The sequence below is a fragment of the Panthera leo genome, chromosome D2 (assembly GCF_018350215.1).
Source record: "Panthera leo isolate Ple1 chromosome D2, P.leo_Ple1_pat1.1, whole genome shotgun sequence".
NCBI classification, from domain to species: Eukaryota; Metazoa; Chordata; class Mammalia; order Carnivora; family Felidae; genus Panthera; species Panthera leo.
In genome coordinates, this window is record NC_056689.1 from 55,741,893 (window position 1) to 55,765,914 (window position 24,022).

Here is a 24,022-nt window from a genome sequence, read left to right on the forward strand (position 1 = left end):
GGTGCCCCTAAACCATTACATTTAAATAGCACTGGACAGAGTGTATTTATTTCCATGTCTCGTTTAAACTTCAGAATAAGCCTGTGAGGTACATGGGAGAAGTTAACTGACTTGCAACCACTTACACAATATGTACCTGGAAGAGAAGATTCAAACCCAGCTCTCTCAATCTGCTGAAGGGCAAGAGCATAGAGGCTGTGCCATTTAAATGGACCTCACCTAAGCACCCACAGTCCATGACACTCCCTTCTACCCAGTCCCCAAAGGCTGCCTGTTTCCTTCGACCCCAGATTGTTCCAGAAGACCGTCAGTCATCTCAGAGCCCACACCAGCTCCTTGTCTGCCTGGACCACAGGGCTAGGGGAGATGCACAGGATGCTGCAGGGGTGGCCCTCCAGCCCCTCCACCCTTGTCCCTCCCAGGCCTGGACTCACAAATTTTTGAGGTCTGTAGCTCCACGAAAGGCTTTCCTGGGGATGGCCTGGATGGTGTTCTCACTCAGGTCCCTGAGAGGATAAAGCCAGAGGGAGAAAAACACGATCAGAGGAGACTTCTCCAGAGTGCCCTGATGAGTCAGGGAGGTCAGGATGGCCAGAGAGTGCTCCAGCACCCAAGACAGTGCTCAGTAAGGCAAGTGTTTGTTGAATGAATGAATGAATGAATGAATGAATGAATGAATGAATGACAGAGCTGGAGAGAGGCTCCCTGCCCTGGAGGGAGCTTTGCCCCCAATCGCCTCCTGTCTCTGCAGGGAGGGGGTTGCAGCTGGAGAGACAAGCTTGGGGCGGCCGTGACCTACTCCTCTGCCAGATCCCAGGGAGGTCAGCTCAGCCCCCACGGCATCAGCCAGGGCTGTAAAGGAGCAAGCCAAGAGGGGTTCTTAATAAGCCCACCGCCACCCTGGGGCCTGTGGTACGCACGACTCACTCTCTGTTTTGCTGAGGAGGAACAAGGCTCGGGAGGAAGGCACCACTGGTAACCCAGCCAGCATGTGGCAGATTCAGGTCACGAAATCCAGGCCAGGTCTGACTCCAGATCCTGTGCTCAGAGCCTGCCATCAGCAGAGCCGACTCTAAGAGCCTGAACCCACACCGGAGTCTGGCCCTTGAACCTGCTTCTCGTACTGGCGGGGGTCCACAGTGCTGCATCCCTGCCCTGCAACTTGGATGGCAGAGGTCACCAAGGACTTTGCCGTTTCCCCATTATTAATGCCCTGATGGAGGGAGGCGGACTTGCAGGGACTCTGCAAATCCCCAGCCTCTGCAAGTTCCCAGACCAGCTTCTGGACACTTCCTCCAGCTCTGCTGGCAGATAGGGCCTCTGGCACCTGTCCACCAGCCTCTCCCTTCCTCTCTCAGCATCCGTACCAAAGACTTTTACAACATCCTTACTACTGCCTTTGCAGGGCAGTTTTTCCCTCACCACTGCAGTGGCATCAACAGCCACTGTGTTCCAAGCATGTCCCCCAGGCCAGCATAGCCTAACATGTCACATACAGGAACCCACTTGACCTTGCACTAACCACAGGGAAAATACTATTACCATCCCCCTTTTCCAAAAGATAAAAAGGAGGCTTTGAAAAATTCAAGGGAACACAGCTGGTGAGTGGTGGCTCCAGAATCTGAGCCCAGGCAGTCAAGGTCCCTCCCGGAGCCACCCCTCACACAGCTGCCCTAGAAGCAGGCACTGGAAGTGGGGGAATGGATGTCCTCCCCTATTTTGCAGAGGAGGGGCCTGAGCTCCAAGAAGTGAAGCAATCTGCCCAAGGTTAAACCAGGATGGGGACCCAGGTGGTTTACAGGAGAGCCCTGCATCAGATGTGCCCTCAGGGTCCACAACATGGGATCCAATGCTAGACAGCTCCACAGACCCCCAGCCCCCTCTGGGCCAGCCCCACAGGGCTTTGACCATATCCTTCCTTTCAGCCATTCACCCCACAGCCCTTAAGGTTCACTGCCAGCCCCCCAGCACACAGTTCCTGGACTATGAGGGCCACCACCACTCCATCTGGGTTTTCCTGCTGAGACAGTAAACAGAAGCGTGACGGTAGAATGCATGGGCCCTTCAGATCCCAGCTCCCTGGCTGTGTATCTGTCAGTCAGCCCCTTTCCTGCCTGAGTTGCAGTGTCCTTGTGTGCAAAGTGTGGATATGAGCCTGGCAAGGACTGTCCCCACCAACCCTGTCCCCCTGCATAGAGTGTGAGCTCCCTCCCCTCCAAACCCCAGCCTCTCCTGCCCCCCAGCCCCCTAACTGGCCCCAGGCATCTGTGCTCTGGAGGGGCTTCACCGCCATCAACACCTCCCATTCCCTGTTCTCTCTCCCCTTGAAGGAAGGCATCTCAAGCCTGTGGCACAGACACTTCTCTCCTCCAAAACTGCATACAATCCCCCATCACAGCTTGTGCTCCCCTTCACCATAACTGGCTGTCTCCATCCCTCCATGCAGCAGTTGTTTCGTCCACATCCACCTGCCGGCAGGTGGCAGTGGGTCTGGGGTGACGCTTGGGTCCACCTTCCTCTCCTTCCCCCACCCCACGTGCCAGTCTTCCCTCTTCCCAGAATCTTTGATCTCAGTTGTCAGTGCGCATCTCTGGCCCCCGTTTAGTCTGTCTGTGTTCCTGGAGACATTCTCTGTGCCCACTGACTTAAGCTGCCCCAGAACCGCCCCTGGCCTCCCCATCCATGCTACCCGCCCCACTTTCCCCTTTCTCGGCAATTCCCCCCGGCCCCTCCATCTTGAGAGGAGAGGGGAGCACTTCAGCCTTTACTCATCTGCCTAATCCTATTATCACCTCTTCCTTGCCTACATAGCTCTGTCCCCTGCCCAGTTCCTCTTATGCAAGTAATTGCTGCACATAATAGAGTGCAGGTGATACACCCTGTGACCTTGATCTCTACCTCTTCTTAGGTAGACGCTGACACCGGGCAGCATAGTAAACAAAAGAATTGGGAGCAAGGGCTGTACAGGCCACACAAGTAAACAAAAGACTGACAGCGCTCAGGGGGTCACAGTCACACGACTTCTCTCTCATCACTCTCTCTGGGAGAAGCCAGCCACCAAGTCAAGGACACTCAAGCAGCTCTCCGGAGAGTCCCACATGGGGAGGAACGGAGGCCTCCTGCCAATAGCCAGCACCGGCTGCCAGCAACGTCAGTCAGTCATCAAGGAAACAGATTCTCCGGCCTCAGTCACTTCCCGACTCTGCAGCCGGCTATGGTCCACACGCTGCCCTCAGGATTCAGACACTGAAATCCCACCGCCCAATGTGCCGGTGTTAGGAAGTGGGGCCTTCGGGAGTGCTTAGGTCATGAAGGTGGAGCCCTGGTGAGTGTGATGAAAGGCCCCATAAAGGAGGTCTGAGGGAGCTCCCTCCTGCCGCGGGAGGACACAGCTGTGAGCCCCGAAGTCTGTGAGCCAGGACATGGGGCCTCACCCGACACCAGTCTGCTGGCACCATGCTCCTGCACTCCCCAACGTCTCGCACTGTGAGAAATAAATATTTCTTGTTTATAAACGACCCAACCTATGGTGTTTCTGGTACAGTAGCCCAAACAGACTAAGACACAGCCCCAGCCAACATCGCGAGTGCAATCTCATTCAAGACCCCACGCCGGGACCACCCAGCCACCTACAGAAACTGTGAGGGCAAGACAAGAGCAGGGAGGGGCAGCGGCCTGGAGACTTCTACAGACTCAGGAAGACAAGAGGGCGCACAGGAGGCGTGGACCTCCAGCAGGACAGTCCTGTTGGCCCCAGCTGGCAGCTCACCCTTCAGCCAGGCCTGGGAGGGAACTCTGGGCCAGCAACTCACATCCATTATTCCGTTTAATCCTCTCCACAACCCTGCAAGGGAGGTTTTTTATCTGTATCGATCAGTTTATTGATTTAAGCCAACCTTGTTCCAGAAAGGCTTTAAGGCTGCTTATAGGGCTTTACAAAACAGCAAGAGAGCAAGAGTGAAAAGTGGGGCAAAGAGAAGAAAAATCAATGGCGGGCACCAAGAATGCAGCACAATATCACCCACGATGTCAGGTCCAGGGCAAAGCGTGAGCTCTAGTCTTTCCGAGAGCTGACGTCCATGGGGGAAACCGGTCTGGTAACAGCATTCCCAATATGTGTATAAATTTAAGAGGACCGGTTTCTCAGGAGTATAGTTGTTTGGGGTACTAAGATGAGACAAGAATTCTCCAGGGATCTTTATGAAAAATGACAGGGTGGCCTAATCAATAACACTAGATCCTTATAATAAATGGGTTTCAAGTGTGTCTTATAATTGTATCAAAGTACAGTTCAGGAAATGCAATTCTATAAGGACTCACAGCAGGAGCTAAGTGGAGAAAGAAGGGCAGAAAGAGTATGTGCAAAGGCAAGAGGTGGAGTAGAGCCTGGAGCAACCCAGGAGAAGTTAGGTTTGCATGGAGTGGAAGGTGCTGGAAATGTGTCTGCAGGAAAAAGCCTTGCAGGCCAGAGGCGACAGGTTAGACGGGAGAGGGGAGACGTTGGCTCTGATCCAACGGCCTTTTAGGCAATGCTGTGGGGCCCCAAAGCTTACAGAGGAAAGATGTTGCCCCCAGGCAGGCAGGAGATTCAACATCAGGAGCCCATCCATGAGGTAAGGGTCCAGGGGTGGGTGTGGAGCCAGCCAGGGCCAGCCCACCGGACGGAGCAGCCCACGCTATTAAAATGAGGAAAGGAAACTGAACTTAAGACCTGGGAAGAAGCCAGCCTCTAGCCCAGAGGAAAATGGGTGAGCTTTGGAAGCCTGAGGAAAATGCAGGATGCTGGCAGCACAGGAGGGGGTGGAAAGAGCTTGAACTGTGCAAGGAGAAGGATCCAGATTCAATTCCTGCTTCTACCATCGTAGCCAGGGATCCCGGAAGTTATGGACCTGCCCGCTTCACCGTCCCTGTTTGCAAAATAGAGATAAAAATACCTACCACACGGGTTTGGAGAGGAGGTGTTCATGTGTTTAAGCTTCTGTCCTAGTACCTCCATTTAGCAACATTTAAGAAAGCTGGCTTTTGTCCCTCAAACACAGTTGGCCAGTCTCTTTCCTAAGGTTCTGACTGTAGTTTCCAGTTTGCTCGCTAGGGGGCACAAGAAGACTTCCCTGGACGCGATGCCTTCTCCACCACTGCAGAAACCCAAACAAAGCTATTCTTTTTTTTTTTTTTTTTTTGCCCCAGTTGGCCTCCTATCTGGTCAACAATTGTCTTGTCTTTCCCAAACCCCTGTGAAGTAATGTTTCTCGTCTCCATTTTCACTGGGTTGGCATGCAGTCCCAAAGGCACCACCTACATCTTTCATTTTTGCACCACCACCCTATGGTGACCTTGTCACAGGCCCTGAAGTGAGTGTGGCCTGGGTGTGTCAGGGCAAAACGAGATACACTGAGAGAGTCCACCCTGGAAGAGGGAGGGTGCTGGAGCTGGGAAGACAAACCGAAACTGGGAGCACCTGGTGGCCTGACCCTGGCCAGGGGAAGCGGAGGGCACAGAGCCATGGGGCAGATGGGGGCTCAGAAGGAAGTCCCAGACAGGACAGTGAAAAGCAGATTCCCAGAATAAGGATGCAGCAGCCAGACGAGGGACAGACTGGGGAGATAAATACAGGTCCGGGGACAAATTCTAAGAGTGAGGATGAGGTCTTGGACCTTGACAAGCTCCCCAGGAATACAGATGCTGCTGGTCCAGGAAGTACACACTGAGAGGCCAGCGTGTAGAAGAGAAAGCCCACAGCAGAGTGTCATAATAGAGATGGGTTCAATAAACCCTGGCTTGCCCACTTAAATCATGTGGCCTTGGGCAAGTCACTTAAACTTTCTGGCCTGTTTTCTCATATGCAAAATTGGGCATGAGAAGTGGCACCTACTTTGCAGGACCTCATGTGACAGGCACTGTATGTTCTCAGTCCTGCCTATCACTCCACTTATGCTGCCGTACCTTCAGTTATTCAGATCCCTCCTGCCACAGGACCTTTACACTTGCTATAACTGCTGCCCAGGATATTCTTCCTCTAGTCTTCACCCAGTAAACGCCTATTTGTCCTTCACATCTCAGTCTACAGACACTTCCCCTGACTGTTCCTTCTGCTTCAGGTTCTCAGGACCCCATGCTTTTCCTTCCTGGCACCAATTCAGGTTTATAATGAAATATTGCTATACTGAATGTAATTAGTACTAATTTTTGGTTAACATCCATCTCCCCCTCCAGACCATAATCTCTCTCTCTCCCTCTCTCTCTCTTTTTTTCCCAGACCATACTTGAGTCTCTTTTAAGGGTGCCTGGGTGGCTCAGTCAGTTCAGCATCTGACCCTTGATTTTAGCTCAGATCATGATCTCGCAGTTTGTGAGTTTGAGCCCTGCATTGGGCTCTGTGCTGGTAACTCAGACCCTGCTTGGGGCTCTCTGTCTTCTCTCTCTCACTCACTCTCTCTCTCTCTCTCTCTCAAAAATAAATAAATAAACCTTAAAAATAAATACAGACACGTTCCTGATTCTTAACAAAAACAAAAACAAAGCATAGTACTGTCTCTCTTGCTCCCCTCTGCTATCCCAGACCCAGCACATTGTGGGGACTCAGTAATTTTTAACTGAATTGAACTAATGTGGGTCCACAGCTTTGTTTTGCTCCAATCCCTCTGCGCTTTCCTGGCCAAAACAAGGAGTGAGGCCAGGCTGTGCAGCAGAGAGGGGAGGCCAGGGGCTCGGAGCTGGACGGGCTGGCTCTGCCTCGTCTTTGCGAGACACGAGCCCCTCACTCGTGCACTGGGTACCCCCGTACCCACTCTGCCTAACTGGGCAGCAGCAGGCCCTACAAGATGAGGCTCTGAAAGGGGAGGGAAGCGCTGGCGAAGCCCTTGTTGCCTTGTTTTATCATCAACCCTGCCTTTCCGCTCACACATCCTTACGGAACCTCTGTAACTGAACCAGTCCACGCGGTTCTGAGGTGGCACCAGCAGCACGAGCATGGAGGTTCGGGTGGCGCTGGACAAGGGCGACTCTCCTGGGACCCCACAAGGAAGAGAGGGAGCTGGAGCCCCTAAGAGTCCACCCCGGGGAGCTCCAGTTAAGGGTCCCTGAGGCAAAGATCCTCACGGTCTGAACCCCACCACCCAAGATCAAGGGCCCTGAGAGGCAAGCCGCTGCCAACTGCAGCAGCCCCCAGGTCTGGGAACACCCCCCCCCCCGAAGACCCCAGCCAGGCCCCTTTCCATGAAAAGAAGGGGGCGGCCAGGCCCACGCCCTGACTTGGGCACAATCCCAGGGGCTCCTGCTCCTGCAGCCTCTGCCAGGGCTGGGGGAAGCAGGGCCTGGGAAGCCGAGGTCGGGACCCCATGTTCCTGCTGCTAATCCCCCTTCACGCTCTAACCAGATTGGACCCTGCTGGCAGACTGGCCTCTGAGGGGATCAGCGGGGGGCCCAGCCGGGGACTGCTGGGCACCAGCCCAGGCCAGACTCGGCTCCGGGTTCCTGCCACCAGCTCGCCAACCCCACCGTGGGCCCCAACAGGGCCTGCTCTGTCTGCCTCTCAGGCCACACGGAGGGAGGCTCCGGGCAGTCTGGCCTGTCCCCTTGCGCTAGCAGCCTGACTGGTTATCCTGAGCCTGGGCCTAGTGGGAGGGAACTAGGGCGTCCTGTTTCAGGCCCCCTCACCCGATCTTTCTTGTTGTGAGACTGTCCGATAAGGACTCAGGCCCAGGAGCAAAACTGGCCACGAACCCACCATGGGGACCCTGGAGCCTCCTCGTCCATGAGGTGGGAATGATCGCGGGCTTGTGGGGCTGCACTGAGGCTGCCACTTGAACTTTATAATGGTCCTTGCGGGGCCTGTAGGGAGGGCTGGGGTGGGGGTGGGGATGGGCGGTCAGGGCTGGAAGATCCAGGAGTGGGAATCAGGGCGCTGAGACTGGAGGCCAGCTCTGCCCCCAGCCCGCTTGGTGACCTGGGTCAAGACCTGCAGTTGGTTCCCCAGCTCCTCAGTCTCCCCTTCCAACAACACTGCCCTCCCAGAGAGGTCGAGGTCAGGAGGGTTCAGTCACAGTGTGTGGCGGCCCAGCATGGGGGTGGGGTGGCTCACGCCGCTGCTATTAGGGAGTACCCCCCCCCCCCATCCCACAGTGGGTGACCCAGCACCCATGCCTCCGGCCCCTGGGCCGGCAATAGTGGAGCCACCCGGGAGTTCGTTCTAAGCGAGGACTTTCTGGCCCCGCTTACTGAATCAGAATCTGCATTTTAGCAAGACACCCAGTTGATTCATATGCATATTAAAGTTTGAGAAGCCCCGCATCCGACTGAGTGGAGTTTAAAATGTTTGCCTGTCCCCCGCTAGGGCTAAATGGGGTTGTGTTCCCTGCTCCCAGCCAGCATTTCAATGAAGGGGCGGAGGCACCAGCTCCAATTCCTTGGGGGTGGGCGGGGGGGTGGGGGGGGGAGGGAGGGATATTGTCTGAGGGCTTTGCTGAGAACCAGGCTGTGGTAGTAATCAGCACGTGAGACTGCAAGGAGGCCAGGGGTCACTGCTCCAGGGAGACTCTGCACCCCAGGTCCCCACTGCAGGAGGCGCCCTCAGGGAAGAGGTTGGCAGTGCCTCCTGGGTGGGATACCCGGTGCCCACCTCGCTCTGAGGTGCTGCTGGGATCTGGAAGGACCATCCCTCTCTTGTCTCTGCCTGTCCTTCAATCTTGCCTCAACCTCTACCCCTCCCATCCGGGAGGGAAATTAGTTCTGCAATTACCCCTCTCTGTTTGCTCTCCCAAGCCCACGGACAACATTCAGGTGCCCCAGATTCACCTTGTGGGTGGGCTGCGTGTGTGTGCCCCTGCCTCTTGGTGATCTTCAAGGGGGGTTCTTTAAAGGCATTTGGTGGCAAGGACCTGAACCATGCTGCCTCAGGCTCCGACCTCAATGTAGGGATCAGGGCTTTGTCTGCTCATAAATCTCAGGCACTCCCAGGAGACACAATCTGTGTTTATCAGGGGCTGATCTTGATGTGGATGAACTTGTTTCGTCAACTCCAGGAGTCAAGTTTTGCCAGAAGGAAAGAGGACAGTGCAGAAGTGACCAGAGTGTAATGCCAAGGGGCACTCTAGTGGGGTGGGGCATGCTAGTTTCCTCTGACCTGGGCCAACCTCCCCCACCCCCCCCCCCCATGTTGTCAGAACAAAGGAAAGACTGAGGGAGCTGTCTTTGCCTGCTCCTCAACTGCCCTCTAAGTGGCCAGTTCCCCTTGCTAATCCTTATGCCCTCCTGACGCCCTCTCCTCTGCTCTCCTGATCAGCAGAATCAAGCCAGCCAATGGCGGGGCCAGCAGAGAAGCCAGGATCCCCAGAGGAGGCCTCAGTGACAGTGAGGAGCTGGCCACACAGTAGCCACTCTGGGAGGAGAGCCAGCAAACCTGGGTTGAAAAGTAAACCTCTTTGCACCTCAGTTTCCTCATCTGGAACATGAGCTTGTAAGAAGAGTAAATAAAAGTATGTGAAAGTATCCAGAAGAGTATCTGGTGCACAGTCGGTGACAATCAAGGTACTGCTGGTAAGGCTCCAAACCCCTAGTAATTCTTGCTGGGCGATCCAGCTCTGTCCCCTCTCCCTCACCTCCTCTTCCCGTCCTAAGGTGGTTATAAGATTCATAGAATTAAAGCTCACACATGCTCTGTGAGCTCCTGAGAGTTCAAAAAGCATTGCATATACCCAGGCTTTTCTCAGGGAACTCCTGACATCCAAACTCCTGTAGGTGGTTTTAAAGGCTGACACCATGGATGGCAGGGTTTGAGCTTTGCAGGAGACACGGGCTGGTCCGGACAGGGCATGTCAGATGCTGTCAGCTGGAGCGATGCCCTCCCTCCTCTGCCCACCATACTGCCCTGAAGCCACACACCCTCCTGCGGCTGCCCCCCCTCCCCCCCTCCAGCCCTGCAGAGTTAATGTTGCAGAAACCTCATTAGGAAGAGACATTAAGCAGCCCTGGATGGCTGCACCATAAAACCAGCCTGGGTAACATTTCCTCCTCAAACTGGGCTGTTTGTTATGCAGCTACTAAACATCACTGTACTCGATTCCCACAACAGAGATATCAGATGAGAGGCACACACCCCCCAAAGCAACCTCAGAGCCCTTCCAAGGAAAAGCTGCTGAGAGGCTGGAGTCCCATTCAAGAGGGAACAGCTTGAGGGTGGGGGAGTGGGGGGGGGGGGACAAGAAACAGAACCAGTAGGCACAGGTCTCAGCTACCATGGCAAGAACACAGTAATGGCCATAGGGTAGAGGGGGTGGGGGGAATAGGTGGGGGGAATGCAGGCCTCTTTTAATCTGGGTACCAGGGCAAGACCTTCCCTATACTCAACCACCACACACTGGACCCCCAAGGAAGTGCCTGCTGTTCTACTGATCTTATCCTGGACACCTACAGGTTGTTAGAACCAACAACTTCAGAGACTCCCAGACCTGACACACGGTGGTGGGGGTGGGGTGGTGCAGCAGGAGGAAGAATCAAGATATAGAAGAAAGAACGTGAGCTTTGGAGCCAGACAACCCTAAGTTTGACTCCAAGTTCTACCACCATTTATTGCCTGTGTGCTCCTAGGCAAGTTACTCAACCTGAGTCTAGTTGCTCATGTGTGAAGGGGGTGAATCACAGCTCCCTCTTGTTTAGTTGTGGTGAGAATGACAAATCATACATGCCTTTTATACAAAGCACAAAACAGGTGGAACTAATCTTTGCTATTAGAAGTCAGAATCACGGAGGTGCCTGGGTGGCTCAGTTGGCTGAGCGTCCGACTTTGGCTCAGGGCGTGATCTCGCAGTTCCCGGTTCGTGGGTTTGAGCCCTGCATCAAGCTCTGTGCTGACAGCTCAGAGCCTGGAGCCTGCTTCAGATTCTGTGTGTGTGTGTCTCTCTCTGTCCCTTCCCTGCTCACACTCTGTCTCTCTCTCTCTCAAAGATGAATAAACATTAAAAAAAAAAAAAAAAAAGAAGAAGAAGAAGAAGCAGCCAGGATCATAGTTACCCTGGAGGGAGTGGGGAGAATTAAAGACCAGAAGGAGGTACAGGAAGTTTTCTGGGTGCTCATGGTATTTTTACTTCTTGGTCTGGTGGCCCACCATGCTGGGCACATGGGTGTGTTTGCTTTGTGAAAATTCAGTGAGTAATATAGATGAAAGATGTAACACGTACACAGACAGTTGCACTTTTTTGTACGTATGTTATTCTTCAGTGAAAAGATTGTAAAATAACATGTGAAGCACTGATTCCCATGCCAGATGCTTTGTAGACATGTAACAAACACCTGTACCCTGCCTCCCTGATCCCTCACTGGAGGAGGCAAATGAAGAAGAAAATCTTCCAAAGTGACAAACTCCAGAAGAATCGAGGCTCACAATTCTAAGTGGTTGGGAAATACGTGGGCTGAGGGGAAACTGCACAGAGGGCAGTGTGGTAGGAAGAATGCCCACCCCAAAGTGATGAGGGACCAGAGACCAACTTTAAACAAGTAAGGAGGTGGGAAAGCAGGCACTGTGGGCACGCGAGAATTTTGTGCTGGGTGAAGATGCTGCATCTCCTGGGGAAGGAGGGCATCTGTCTCTAATGCAGTAATGCATGTCTCAGTTCCATGTCTTTCTAGAGAGAGGGGGCTGTGCCCTGCTCCGGGACAACACCTCAGGGTCAAGCAGGTGAGCTGAGATGCTGGTGCTGGAGGGGTGAGGATCTCGGGGAATCCAGGGCAGGAGTAGGGGAAAGGGGCCAACAAAACAGCCTTCAGAACAAGTCTAGATTCTTTTTCTGCCTGTTTCAAGAAGGAATTAAGGTAGTTTTAAGGATACATTATTAAATGGAGTAAGGTAACAGAAACCAGAAGAGGAAGGAAGGAAGGAAGGAAGGAAGGAAGGAAGGAAGGAAGGAAGAAAGAGGTAGAAATATAAAATAAGAGAGAGAAACACACTCTTCAAAAGCCTTTGCGTCTGCTCATATATAAATGTGCCCTGGCTTTTCCCAATCTAGGGGAATGTGGAGACTAATGTGCTATGTAATTTATGAAGACCACAGATGAAAACAGGCTTGAGAGAGGCATGGCCTTTCCTTGTTCTAAAACCAAACAAGGAAGCCTCCCACCAGTCCCCATAAAGAGGTGCCCAAAGGATGGAAAACAAGACTGTCATCGGCATCTCCAAAGGCGGCCCAACTATGGTAGGTCACTCCCTTCTGAGTCACTTCCCCAGAAGCCAACTCACAGATCAGCCAACTCTCCAAAGGGTCAATTTCATTGTTTCCTTTACCAATTTGGCTTTGTTGGGTAGCTCCCCATTTGTCTTCACAATGGCCTTTTAGAATCAGTTGGGTTGTCCCTGCCCTAGCTCCCTGCTCTGCAGTCACAGGAAGAGACGAGGGGTAGTTCCACCCTAGTTCAAACACCAGGAGCAGGGGCAGAGACAAATGGAACAGCCCTTCAAATATTCTAATAAAGACAAAATGAAAACCAGTCAACTCACACTAAACAGTTAAAGGACATAAGTCAATGTGATGAATTGGTCATTTGACAAATTGGCCATTCAGTGAATTGACTTTTGGCAAATTGGCTTTTAGCAAAATGACATTTGGTTTAAATTGGTCTGCTTCTGACATAGCAACGTGTTTCACAGGGCAATTACTCACACTCATGGCTGGGTACGAGAGCTCAGGAGAAGCCATTCTGCAGACGGACCAACCCCACTCTATCAAACACACTGCTCTCCACTAGACTGGCCCAACCCAAGGGGGAATTTAGAATCTTTTGAGGGATACACACATTGCATGGCATGCAGTCTCACCCTTCATCTGTGTTGTTTTCCTCGGCTAAGCTCACCAAAACTCTAAGGGTCAGACTCCTTGGGTTCCCCCCAAGGGAATAAAGACCTGGGAGTTGGATGGGCAAGATTCAATGTGGTTTGGGAAGGGAGAGATCCAAGGGTAGGGCAACAAGGCTGGGCAAGTAGAATCCAGGCTGTGCTGGGGGAGGGGGCTCCACTCGGTGCAAATGACGAAATTGCCAGTCTGAGCTTCCCAGGAGAAGAGGGGAGCCATAACCAATGTGAGGGCAGCTAATGCCAGAATAGATATCTGACTGAAGCCTGTGGCAGGAGCCATCTTCCAGTCCACCAAGGAAGCCAAGAGAGAATCACTGAGCCCCTGGGGCATTACCAATACTCTATTTCCTGACCTCCAAGAGAAAATGGGACTTTTTTTTTTTTAATCTAAGACAACACCTATTGTCTCCCCATTTCTTGCACTGCAGTCCAGGCACTGTAAATCTTGGTCTCTGGAGTTGCTCAGAGGAGTTGAAGGATTGGAATGGCAAGAGAGAGGTCAGCCTCCCCGGCACATCTGCCACTCTGAATGTCCCCTCCACATAGATACAGAGGGATGCCCAGAGGGCATGAGACACTTCCCAAGGAGGCAGAAAAACAGAGCCCTGCCAAGTTACCGGGCAAGAATGGTGTCAAATTGGCTGAGTGTGATCTGCCACAGTAGATGGCCCCAGTGGGCCACAGTAGGAAAGCCCAGGAGCTGGAGGACCACGTGCCTGGAGGAGCTGTCCGTGGTCCTGAACCATCTTGGCAGCTCTTCTGGTCAGAGCCAAAGACATATTTTGTTTTTTGTTTTGTTTTGTTTTAGCTGAAGACATATTTTGGATCCTACCCACCTTCAACCTTACCCATCTGATCCACACACCAGACCTTGTCTATTCAGCTTTATTTCCCAAAAGCCCACAGGGAGTCCAGCTTATAGCATGCACACAGAGGGTCAGTTGAGCACCATTATGAGTTGCAAAGGTCCAATTCTTAGACTTTTAGGAGAGGCATGTACTGAGCACAATCCATACCATTAAGCTACTTCCAGATAGGAGTGAAGTTTGATCCTGCCCCATTTCTCCATAAGTCAGACATCCCATTGCCTGGACACAGACCCAAGCACAGAGAGGTGCTGAAAAGTGCCTGTGCCCCAAATACCCTCGCCCAGATCCTCCCACCAAAGCCACTTACTTTAATCCTTAGGACCTTAATGATCATCACTGACTCTTGTATAATACACAATTATAATTGATGAAGATGGTGATAACTACATATATTAAACACATTTATTATGTGCCTGGCACTGTGCTAGGTATTTTATATGTTTTACATACATTATTTCATTTCATCCTTAAAACAGTCTTCTAAGATAAATAGTGCCACCACTCTGGTGTGGATGTTGACAGTGGGGGACTTTGTGCATGTACAGAGGGGAGGAAGTATATGGGAACTGTCTGTGTTTTCCATTCAATTTTGCTGTAAACCTATAACTGCTCTAAAAAAAATAAAGTCAATTAGAGGCACCTGAGTGGCTCAGTCAGTTAAGTGTTCGACCCTTGGTTTCAGCTCAGGTCATGATCTCATGGTTTCATGGGTGAAAGCCTTGCATCAGGCTCTACAGAGTCTGCTTGGGATTCTCTCTCTCCCTCTCTCTCTGCCCCTCCCCCACTTGTGCTGTCTCTGTCTCTCTCAAAATAAATAAACTTAAAAAATTTATAAATAAAAAATAAAATCAGTTAAATAATTCTCACCATTAAATTTTTTTTTAATTTAAAAAAAAATTCTCACCATACCTATTTTCCAGAAAATGTAATTGAGGCATAGCAGCTTTCCCAGGCTTTCTGACTGCAGCTAGCCCATTATGCTACACTGGCTCAGCACATTAGAATCATCAAAGTGATAGGCAGGTGGGTGGGGAGGCATCTAGAAGCATATACGTGTCAGCAGTGACATCTGATAGATGAACTTGGGGAAAGGAGGTGAAAATCTAAAAAGCAGAGTATGATAACGAACATTCATAATGTTGACATTGAGTCATCAAAAAAAAAAAAAAGGTTAAATTACGTTCAGGACCCTCTGTTTTAGAACTGAGATGATTCTATAGTAAGTTTTAGACATATGCCATTAAAAAATGACATGAGGTTCAAGTATTTTCCCTGAGCTGACATTCTGTGGGAAGAACAGAGTGTCGGCCCCTGACTGGGATGAGCATTGTCCAGAGACTTCTTGCACCTGGATTCTTACCAGTATCTCAGAAACTGTCACTCCTTCCAAACCTCCTTATGTCTGAAAGACAAAGAGGTGAACTTTGGAATCCTGTGGCGAGAGGCTTCAGCCACAAGTCAGTACAGATAGGAATGTCTCTGAGTCCCTGAGAATAAAGTGGTCTTGGTGTGGGCAGGCTGGAGGGAGGATCGAAGTCATCAGCCACTGGTTTCTCAGAGCCTCTGGTATCCGCCGCCCCCTCCCAGGGCCACCACCCAAGATCCCCCAGCAGAATGAGTGACTGCTAGGACTCCCGCCCCCAGTCTTCACCTAGGTGCAGAAATGAGGCTAGGCTGCAAAGCTTGGAATAGAGAGGGCATCATAACCTCCTGGTTTGGTGGCTGTGGCCAGCTTCTGGGTGAGACAGACAGAAGGCCGGGGGGCTCTGACCATGTGTGAAAACTAGAAACTGATATTCAGGTTGAGGAGCTTTCATTTTAGCACCCAAGTTGGTCCAATTTCTGATTCTCCAGAAGAGATGGAAACACTGTCCAGCTTCTGGGAAGCTGGCTCCAACAGCCCTGCTCCCCCAGGAATGGCCAGTGCCGCTAGAAACTCCGCTGTCCTGCCTCATCCCTTTAACGCTCCAGACCAGGGGTCCCCCACCTGTGAGCTACGGAGCCTTGAGGGCCACACAGCTGTTGCAACATCTGGGCATGCTCATGCACCCCTAGCACTGTCTGCAGCCCGACTGAGAGTTATGTAAGACCGTGGGCTTCACCTCTCTGTGGTTTCTTTTCCGTGTCTAGAAAATGGGCACAGTTAAGATACATTATTTCAGAAAAGTGCCACGAAGAGTGGGCAGGTGGGTTGGCAGTTTAAAGCCTAGTAAGTAGGCACAACTGTTACTGATTGCTCTTCTCCTTGTCCCTCCCACATGGGTGCAGATGCTGTTGTGATAAGATACAGATGCAATTAAACGTACTGCTGGATTCATAACAGGATATGTTTTCTCAGTTATCACGTAACTGTACCCAGGCTTTTTTTTTTTTAAGTTTATTTATTTATATTGAGAGAGAGAGACAGAGAGCAAGCAGGGGAATGGTAGAGAGAGAAGGGAGAGAGAGAATCCCATGCAGGCTCCACACTGTCAGCGCAGAGCCTGATTCAGGGCTTGAACCCACAAACCTATGAGCTCATGACCTGAGCCAAAATCAAGAGTCGGACGCTCAACTGACTGAACCACCCAGGCACCACTCTTTCCCCCCCGCCATTGCTTTTCTCTTCTTAGCACTTGCCATAGTCTCTTTTTTAAATGTTTATTCATTTTTGAGGGACAGAAAATGAGCAGGGGAGGGGCAGAGAGAGAGGGAGACACAGAATCCAAAGCAGGTTCCAGGCTCTGAGCTGTCAGCACAGAGCCTGATGTGGGGTTCAAACTCATGAACCACGAGATCATGACCTGAGTCGAAGCTGAATGCTTAACCAGCTGAGCCACCCAGGTGCCCCAGCACTTACCATAGTTTTAAATCAATTGGTTAGTCATCCAATTATTTAATGTTTATCTCCTGAACTAAATCATGCATTCTATGAGGCAAGGCCTGTGTCTGTTTACTGCATGCCTAACAAAGAGGTTGGATTCAGTAAACATTTGATGATCATTTAGGCTACTCAAAATGTCAAACTAGCATTTGGGAGGGGGTCTGTGACATTCTGACATTAAAAAACAGGTCCCTCTCAGGGACTGTCAGGATAAGGGTATAAGGCCCCCTGTCTGTGACGCCCCCCCCCCATCCCCACCCACCCAGCTGTTATTCTTCTGAGGATCCTGCCCTACAGCAAAGGGCAAAGGGCCTGAACTGGGTCAGTGTTATGTGGGAAGGGCCATAGGCCCTGGGAAGAAAAGCCAAATGTTGTCTCCAGACTCCCCTTTCACCATGTCCGTTTCCACTCTCCTCACCACCTACCCTCTCCTCCATGTGTCACAAAACCCTCTGCTGTTGCCATCACTGCACCTGTCACATTGCGTGTCTGTGAGTCTCTAGCCTCCTGACAATAATGACAACACAGCTGTTAGGAAGGATACACCTGCCCTCTGCCTGCCTCCTGGAGAAAGACATACTTATGTGAGGAGAGTGGCCAGCACCCGGGCCACATGTGGGCATAGCCACGCCACCACGGAATGCCAGCCACACAAACGTACCATATACCCTCTTGAGCTTGCTGATCACTGCTTTCAGTGCCTGTACTGAGCATGTAGCCAGAAGCCGGTAACATTCCAGATCCGACTCCAGCTTAGAGAGCCCGAGGCCTCCAGGCTAACCTGGTGCTCCAACTCAGGCTTATCAGAGCTCTGCACTGGACGGCTTGTGTGGATCAGCACAGCCAGTGTTTCCTATTTTTCATCTGTCATTGTCTGAGAACAAAGCCAGATTGGAGAATAAGTAATAAAAACTACAGCCTTACCACTCACAGTGTGACCAGAGATGTGCAGTATTGGCTTTGGTAGAAATGCAGAATCTCAGACCCCCTCCCAGACCTACGGAATCAGAATCTGCATTTAACAAGGTGACTTGTGTCCATTTAAGTTGTGAAGCACTAGACAGAGCAGTAATCCTCAAACTTGGCTGCACAATAGAGTCTGGGGAGCTTTAAAAACTACTGATGCTTGGGGGTGCCTGGGTGGCTCAGTCGGTTGAGGGTCTGACTTTGGCTCAGGTCATGAGTTCGAGCCCCCCAATCGGGCTGACTGCTGTCAGCACAGAACCCGCTTCAGATCCTCGGTCCCCTTCTCTCTCTGCCCCTCCCCCACTTGTGCTCGCTTTAAAAAAAAAAAAAAAAAAAGCCACTGATGCTTGGACCTCACCTCAGAGATTCTGATTTCATTGGTAGAGTCTGGGCACCAGGACTTTTCAACGCCCATTTTACCCATTCCAACGTGTAACCAGGATGGAGAATCCTTATTCTTCTGTCCTCTCAGCCCCTCAGGCGCCTCGTCTTGTCCTCCTCCGCTCAGTGTACCTCCCCTTACATGGCTATTTGCTTCTCCAACCCTTTCTTTCTCAGTATTTCCAGCCCCCCAGGATTACTGATAATAATCAAGTGTTGAGGAAAGTAGTTCACACTAGATGGTGAACAACTGACAGCTGTGACTCCCATGAGTATGTGCACTTTTAAAAGAAGTGGGTTCCCGACTCAGCTGTCATCATTGGTGGCATCTGATCAGTCTGAAGAATGTAAAGGGAACACTTGAAGCAGAGTAGGCCTTCCCAGTCTCCCTGAATTTGCCTTTTCTATTCAGCTAAACTTACTATCCAGGAAAAGAGCTACTTGTAGCATGGGTAAAAGTTCACTACTAAAGTCAGATGATTGAGCAAAGACACCTGCATGTTTACCTGTGTGTATGTGCTTTCTGTCTCCTGTGGATGGTGGGATGTCCCAGGACATTTTGGGTGGGAGGGGGAAAGAAAAAAAGGGGAGAGGGTCAGAGGGTACTTTCAGAAGTCAAGAGCAGAGGCTGAGGCCAACACCGTGGGTGGCGGGATCAGAAGTGCCCACATCTCTCAGACCCCTGTGGTGACACTGGTGCCGATGTCTCTGCACAAATACACTCCCTCCCCTCAGACTCAGGAGCTGCCACGGGGAGGGTCCAGAGACCATGGGGTAGAGGCCAGACCAAGTTTATTTATCAGATGAGCACCGCAGACTTGAACAGAAGCCAGAATTCCAGGCAACACATTCTGAGCCCACCGGCACACCCTTGGGAAGTACCACGGAGGGGCGTGGGGAGACCCAGCAGGGAAGCCATGGGCTGGGACCCCAAGGGAGCAGTCCCCAACCCCCAGACTCAGGGTACGTGGGAAAGCCACCTGGGGGAAAGCAAGGAACCCAGAGACAGAAAGAGAGATGGAAACACGAGACCAGTAAAGAGAAGCTAAATGAGAGGAAAAGACAAAGAGAGGCAGACAAAAAGAGACAGAGGGGCCAAGATCCCCGATTGAAGATGAGGCTCTGAGGCAGGACTGGAGGCACCTGGCTTTTCAGAACAGCCAGGGGCGAGTCAGTGTCACCGTTGACAGCTAGCTGAGGTGCAAATGAAAAGAAGCAGCGTGTGAGCCTGTGGGGGGCTTTCTGCTCTGGGAGCTGGGCTCTAACATCCCCTGGCCTGTCTCTTTTGCAGGCTGGGCGGCTGCGGGATAATTTGCCTGTGGCTGGAGGTGTCAGGCTCTGATGATGAGTGTGAAGTCTGCAGGTGACCTGCCCTTGGGGACACATCCTGTGTGACTAATCACTGGGCAGAGGTGGGAATGGAGTTCCAGCTACTGGGGCCTCTTCCCACCAGAATCAAATCCCCATGTGTGTATGGTGTGGGGGGGTCCTGTCCCCATTCGTGCCTGGAGAGGGAAGGCTTTTGCATGAGAAGGACCCTGAAGGCTAGCAGTAAGCTAGGGGACAGAGCCAGTAGGGACAGGCTGTCATCACGGAGGGGTGGGGGACACTGGGGAATGATGGTGTGTGGGGTGCATGGTTCATTTTCTCTCTTGCACACCACAAACCCAACAAATACTTTACATGTAAGTTAAGAATATAGACTCTGGAGCCAGACTGTCTGGGCTTGAATCCCGGCTCTGCCTCTTACTAGCTGGGTGACTCTAAGCTTGTTGCCTAACCTCTCTGTGCCTCATGTCTTCCTCCATAGGCCGGGAATAACAAATAATAATTATATCTAGCTCATAGGCTGTCGTGAGGATTTAATGAGTGAATATGCATAAAGTGTTCATATCAGTTCCTGCCGGCACATGATAAATGCCTTGTGTGTTAGTTATCATCATCCTTGCTACTGTTGGTCATTCATCCCTTATAAGTGGTGGGCCCTGGGCTGGGGGCTCTGTCAGAACAGTGACCAGGACAAAGAGGTGCATGCTGCCATGGGTTTGGCCTTCCATTCGAGTTGGAGAGAGAGAGACACTAAATAGCACAACCCAAAATCTTCAAGCTGATTTCCAAGACGGATGAGTGCCATGTAGGAACTAGAACAGGGCGCCATGCTAAAGAGTGACTGGGAAGGAGGAGGCTTCAGTGGCCAGGGTGGTCAGGGAGGGCTGCCCAGTTTGTCCGAGGGGAAGCCAAATGGTGAGAAGGAGGGAGCCATACGGAGTCCTGGGGAAGTGCATTCCAGGCAGAGGAAGCAATAAGGCAGGCAAGAGACAATAAGGCAGGAATGAAGTATCAGGGGACAGAAAGGAGGCCCGCATGGCCAGCGTGCCATGAGGAAGGGAGGAGACACAGCCAGGAATGGAGGCAGGGAGCCAGCAACAAGGACTTCATGGGCATGGCCAGGATGTAAGGTGGACTCTACGTGAGTTAGAGGGGGTAAAGTAGGAGAGACGCAGGATCTGACTGACATTTTCCAGGAGAGCTGGCTGCTGGGAGGGGACTGTATTATGAATGTGGGGAAGGCAGGGGGTAGTGAAACCAAGTGTTGAGCCTCTTAATAACCAGAGAGGTAGGATTTTTACGATAAGGGAGCTGAGCTCTGGTAGCTGCTGCAGGACGAAAGGAGTACAGGACCCACAGTAGCTAGCATTCACGGAGTGCTTACGTCTCCCATGGCTTGCACTTTCACTGTCACCACCTACAGAACAGGTTCCATTGAGAACCCAGAGTCATCCAGCCGGTCCTGGTGTCCGGGTCTGGCTGGCTCCAAAGTCCTTGCCCCTACCCACTGAGGCTGGCCGTCTGCTGGTGCTGGGAGAGGGGAGAAAACCCTGAGGGCCCTGGGTCTGCACACAGAGCTCTTCCCTGCTCTAATCTCAGCACATCTGTCCACGTCACAGATGGAAACAACCCACTGGGATGGGAGGAGGGCCATTCAATGTCAGAGGTGGTGCAAGGGGCAAAAAACCCTTTATGTTGCATTTGAGATCATTTACCTAAGTCTGAGAAGATACCTACTTACCCGACCAAATTTTGGTCCTACCCAAAGCGCACTCTGGTTTGATGAGATTCTATAACCTATCCTCAGACCTCAGAATCTGTCTCTTGCAGAAGGCAAATGCTACAGATTCAAAGCACGGATTTCTTTTCTTTTCTTTTCTTTTTTTTTTTCATTTCACTTAACATTAACTTCGCAGCTGCATCAGAAAACCAATCAGGGTGGGCCTGTTCAGACACGTTCCCTGCATCATTTCTACCACCCTCTTCCTGGAAATGAGCTTCTCCTGATGTCTTTCCATGAAGCCCGCCAGGACCCCCAGGGAACTTAACCTTTGTTCATCTCATTACTGATTAGGGCCTATCCTCTGTGAAGTTACGAGTGAACTTGGAGATTTTTGTGTGGTAGAGTGGTAAATTATGACTGCCCGGCAGCAAAGATCACAAAGGTGAGTTACTGCCCTGCAGGACATTAGCCAGCATCATATCTGACTTTGTAATTTTACTTCAACGTTCTCTTTCATTGCTTATAAGGGCCTCAAACCCTCCTTGAGACAACTTTACCATCCTGCGGTTTTCTCATTAACAGCTTAAATAAACCTTTGGTCCCGCAACCACTTTCTATTTGCGTGAGAGTCACGTATCTAACTTTTTCCAGTGACACTTTGGCAGTAGTTTATCTTCATCTTGCAGATGAGGCCACTGGGGCTACAAGAAGCCAGTGAACTAGCTGAAGTGCACAGAGCCAGCAGGTGTACGGGCAAGATTTGGACGCCCCTCAGCCCAATGCCAGAGCTCACAGTGCAACCGCCCCTGAAGGTCTCACATGTCATCTGAGTTGACACAGGGCCTCAGAATGGCCTGACCAAACTCCTCTATGTTACAGGAGCGGACCCTGAGACCAAGGGGAACTTGAAGCCTTGCACACTATCGCACGCTGGTAAAGGACAAAGGGCAACTGCAGCTGAAAAGCTGTTTCTCTTTTAACTACCGCCTCGTCTTCTTATGTTTAGCTCAGGTCTTTGCTCAATCAAGGCCACTCACAAGGACCAAAAAAGAATGCCTGCCATACAACAGAATCTCACCTGCTCACTGGAGAGGTGAGGCATCTCCAGCAGAGAGCCACTCCTTAGAGTGTCAAACAGGTCTCTGATGCTCTGACCCAGAGTCCGTGGAGGCCCTAGAGGACCAAAGAGGGGCTGCCCAAAGTCTGTGCATCTCCTGGAATTGTGTGCAAATTTTGCCTTATGTGCACAGTGCATCAGATTCTCAAAGGGATAAAACTCCAAAAAGATTACATGTCCTGCCTTGTCTGCAGAAGGGCCCTTGTTAGAAGCAAATGAGCTGCCTGAGAAGCAAAACACATTAACTTCCTGAGCACTTGCATAGGTCAGCCTGCCCAGATGGGCCCATTTGTGACTATGAGAACAAAGCAATCCAAAAGTTATATTTTAAAAAGTGGGTCATTTCATTGGTCAAGTACCTGAAAGGCTCAGGATGTATAAACTGCATGTGAGAGGCTCAGGCCTAGAGATACATATACCCACACGGATGCCACTTCCAGTGACATAAAGGCAGCCAAGGGCCAGAGGGTCTCACCCAGAAAAAGGAGGTGTCAGCTCCCTGGGGTAGGGATTCTTGTCTGCTTTGCTGGCCAATTACCCCAGGACCTAGAGGACAGCCTGGTACATCGTAGATGCTCCATAAATACATGCTGACTGAAAGAGAATTGTCCAGGAGGGAAGAGACATGTCACTGACTGATGATAAGAGCCATGCCAAGGGCAAGACCCAAAAATAAGAATAAGATTAATAGCAACTAACACTTATCCAGCCTGTCCTGTGTGCCAGGCTCTGTGCTAATATGCCCTGACCTCATTCCTTCATTCACTCCTCACAGCAACTCCCCTAGGTCAATGTACTATTGTGAGCTCCATTTCATACATGCAGAATGTGAGGTTCAAAGAGGCTCAGTGTCCTGCCCAAGGTCATATAGCTGAGGAGCCCAATCCACAACCTGGACCAGGTCTGTCATAGTCCAATCTTAACCACACAACACTGCCTCCCCGGATGCATGGGAGGAGTGGCAGAGGAGAGAACCACAGCAGAGAGAAGGTGGGGTGAGGCGAGGCGAGGAGAGGGCACTGTAGCAGTCAGAAGACAGGACCTGCGTTGCAAAGCTCTGCGGGGACAGCATTTATGAGACGCTGGGAAGGTCATGGGAAGGAAAAGGGGAGAAGCGGCTGGATGTGGCAGAGGCTGCCCGTTGTCCCTAGCCAAAATTCATTCTCCCCTTTGCCTTCTACTGGAACTGTGATTTTATTTGGCCAGCCATGTGCCCCGATAAACGAGTACATTTTCCACTTCCCTTGTGTGTAGGCGTGGCCAAGAAGAGGTAAACAGAAGTTGTAAATGAAAAAGCTTCTAGAAAATCTGTAGAGCAGGCTGACTTAGTTGCTGGAGGTTCCCCTGTATCCTTTGTTCCCCTCTTTCCCCCTTTTTCCTACCTAGGGCCCACCGGAAATAACTGGAGCTCCATCAGCCATCTCAAGCCATGAGGTGACCTTAAGGACAGAAGACAAAGCCCAAGAATGTTGGAGCAAAAGATAGAGGGACCTTGGGACCTTGACTCCTAGCTGGTTCTGGAGCTGCCGTCTTTTGATGTGAGAGGAAAACTCCTATACTTTGTTTAAGCCACCTTTTATTTTATTTATTTTTTATTTTTTTTAATGTTTTATTTATTTTTGAGACAGAGAGAGACAGAGCATGAGCAGGGGAGGGTCAGAGAGAGAGGGAGGGAGACACAGAATCCGAAACAGGCTCCAGGTTCTGAGCTGTCAGCCCAGAGCCCGATGTGGGGCTCAAACTCTCGGACCGCGAGATCATGACCTGAGCTGAAGTCAGATGCCCAACTGACTGAGCCACCCAGGTGCCCCCCTAAGCCACCTTATAAATATTTACATTTTTTTTTTTTAGTTTTCTGTTCTGTAGAGTCAAACCCAATCCCCCCAACTGGCACAGAAATCAATCCCCTGTGGGGAGAAGACCAGCAGAGCCG

At 51.2% G+C, this 24,022-nt stretch overlaps 1 protein-coding gene across 1 annotated transcript in view; it reads right to left on the minus strand.

Moving 5' to 3' along the window:
* The window catches only part of SLIT1 (slit guidance ligand 1), a 142,883-nt gene that overhangs the window by 53,389 nt on the left and 65,472 nt on the right, over positions 1 to 24,022 (minus strand). Inside the window, exon 3 of the mRNA XM_042907799.1 lies at positions 435 to 506. Coding sequence (XP_042763733.1) covers positions 435 to 506 — 72 coding nt within the window. The remainder of the gene's footprint in view (positions 1 to 434; positions 507 to 24,022) is intronic.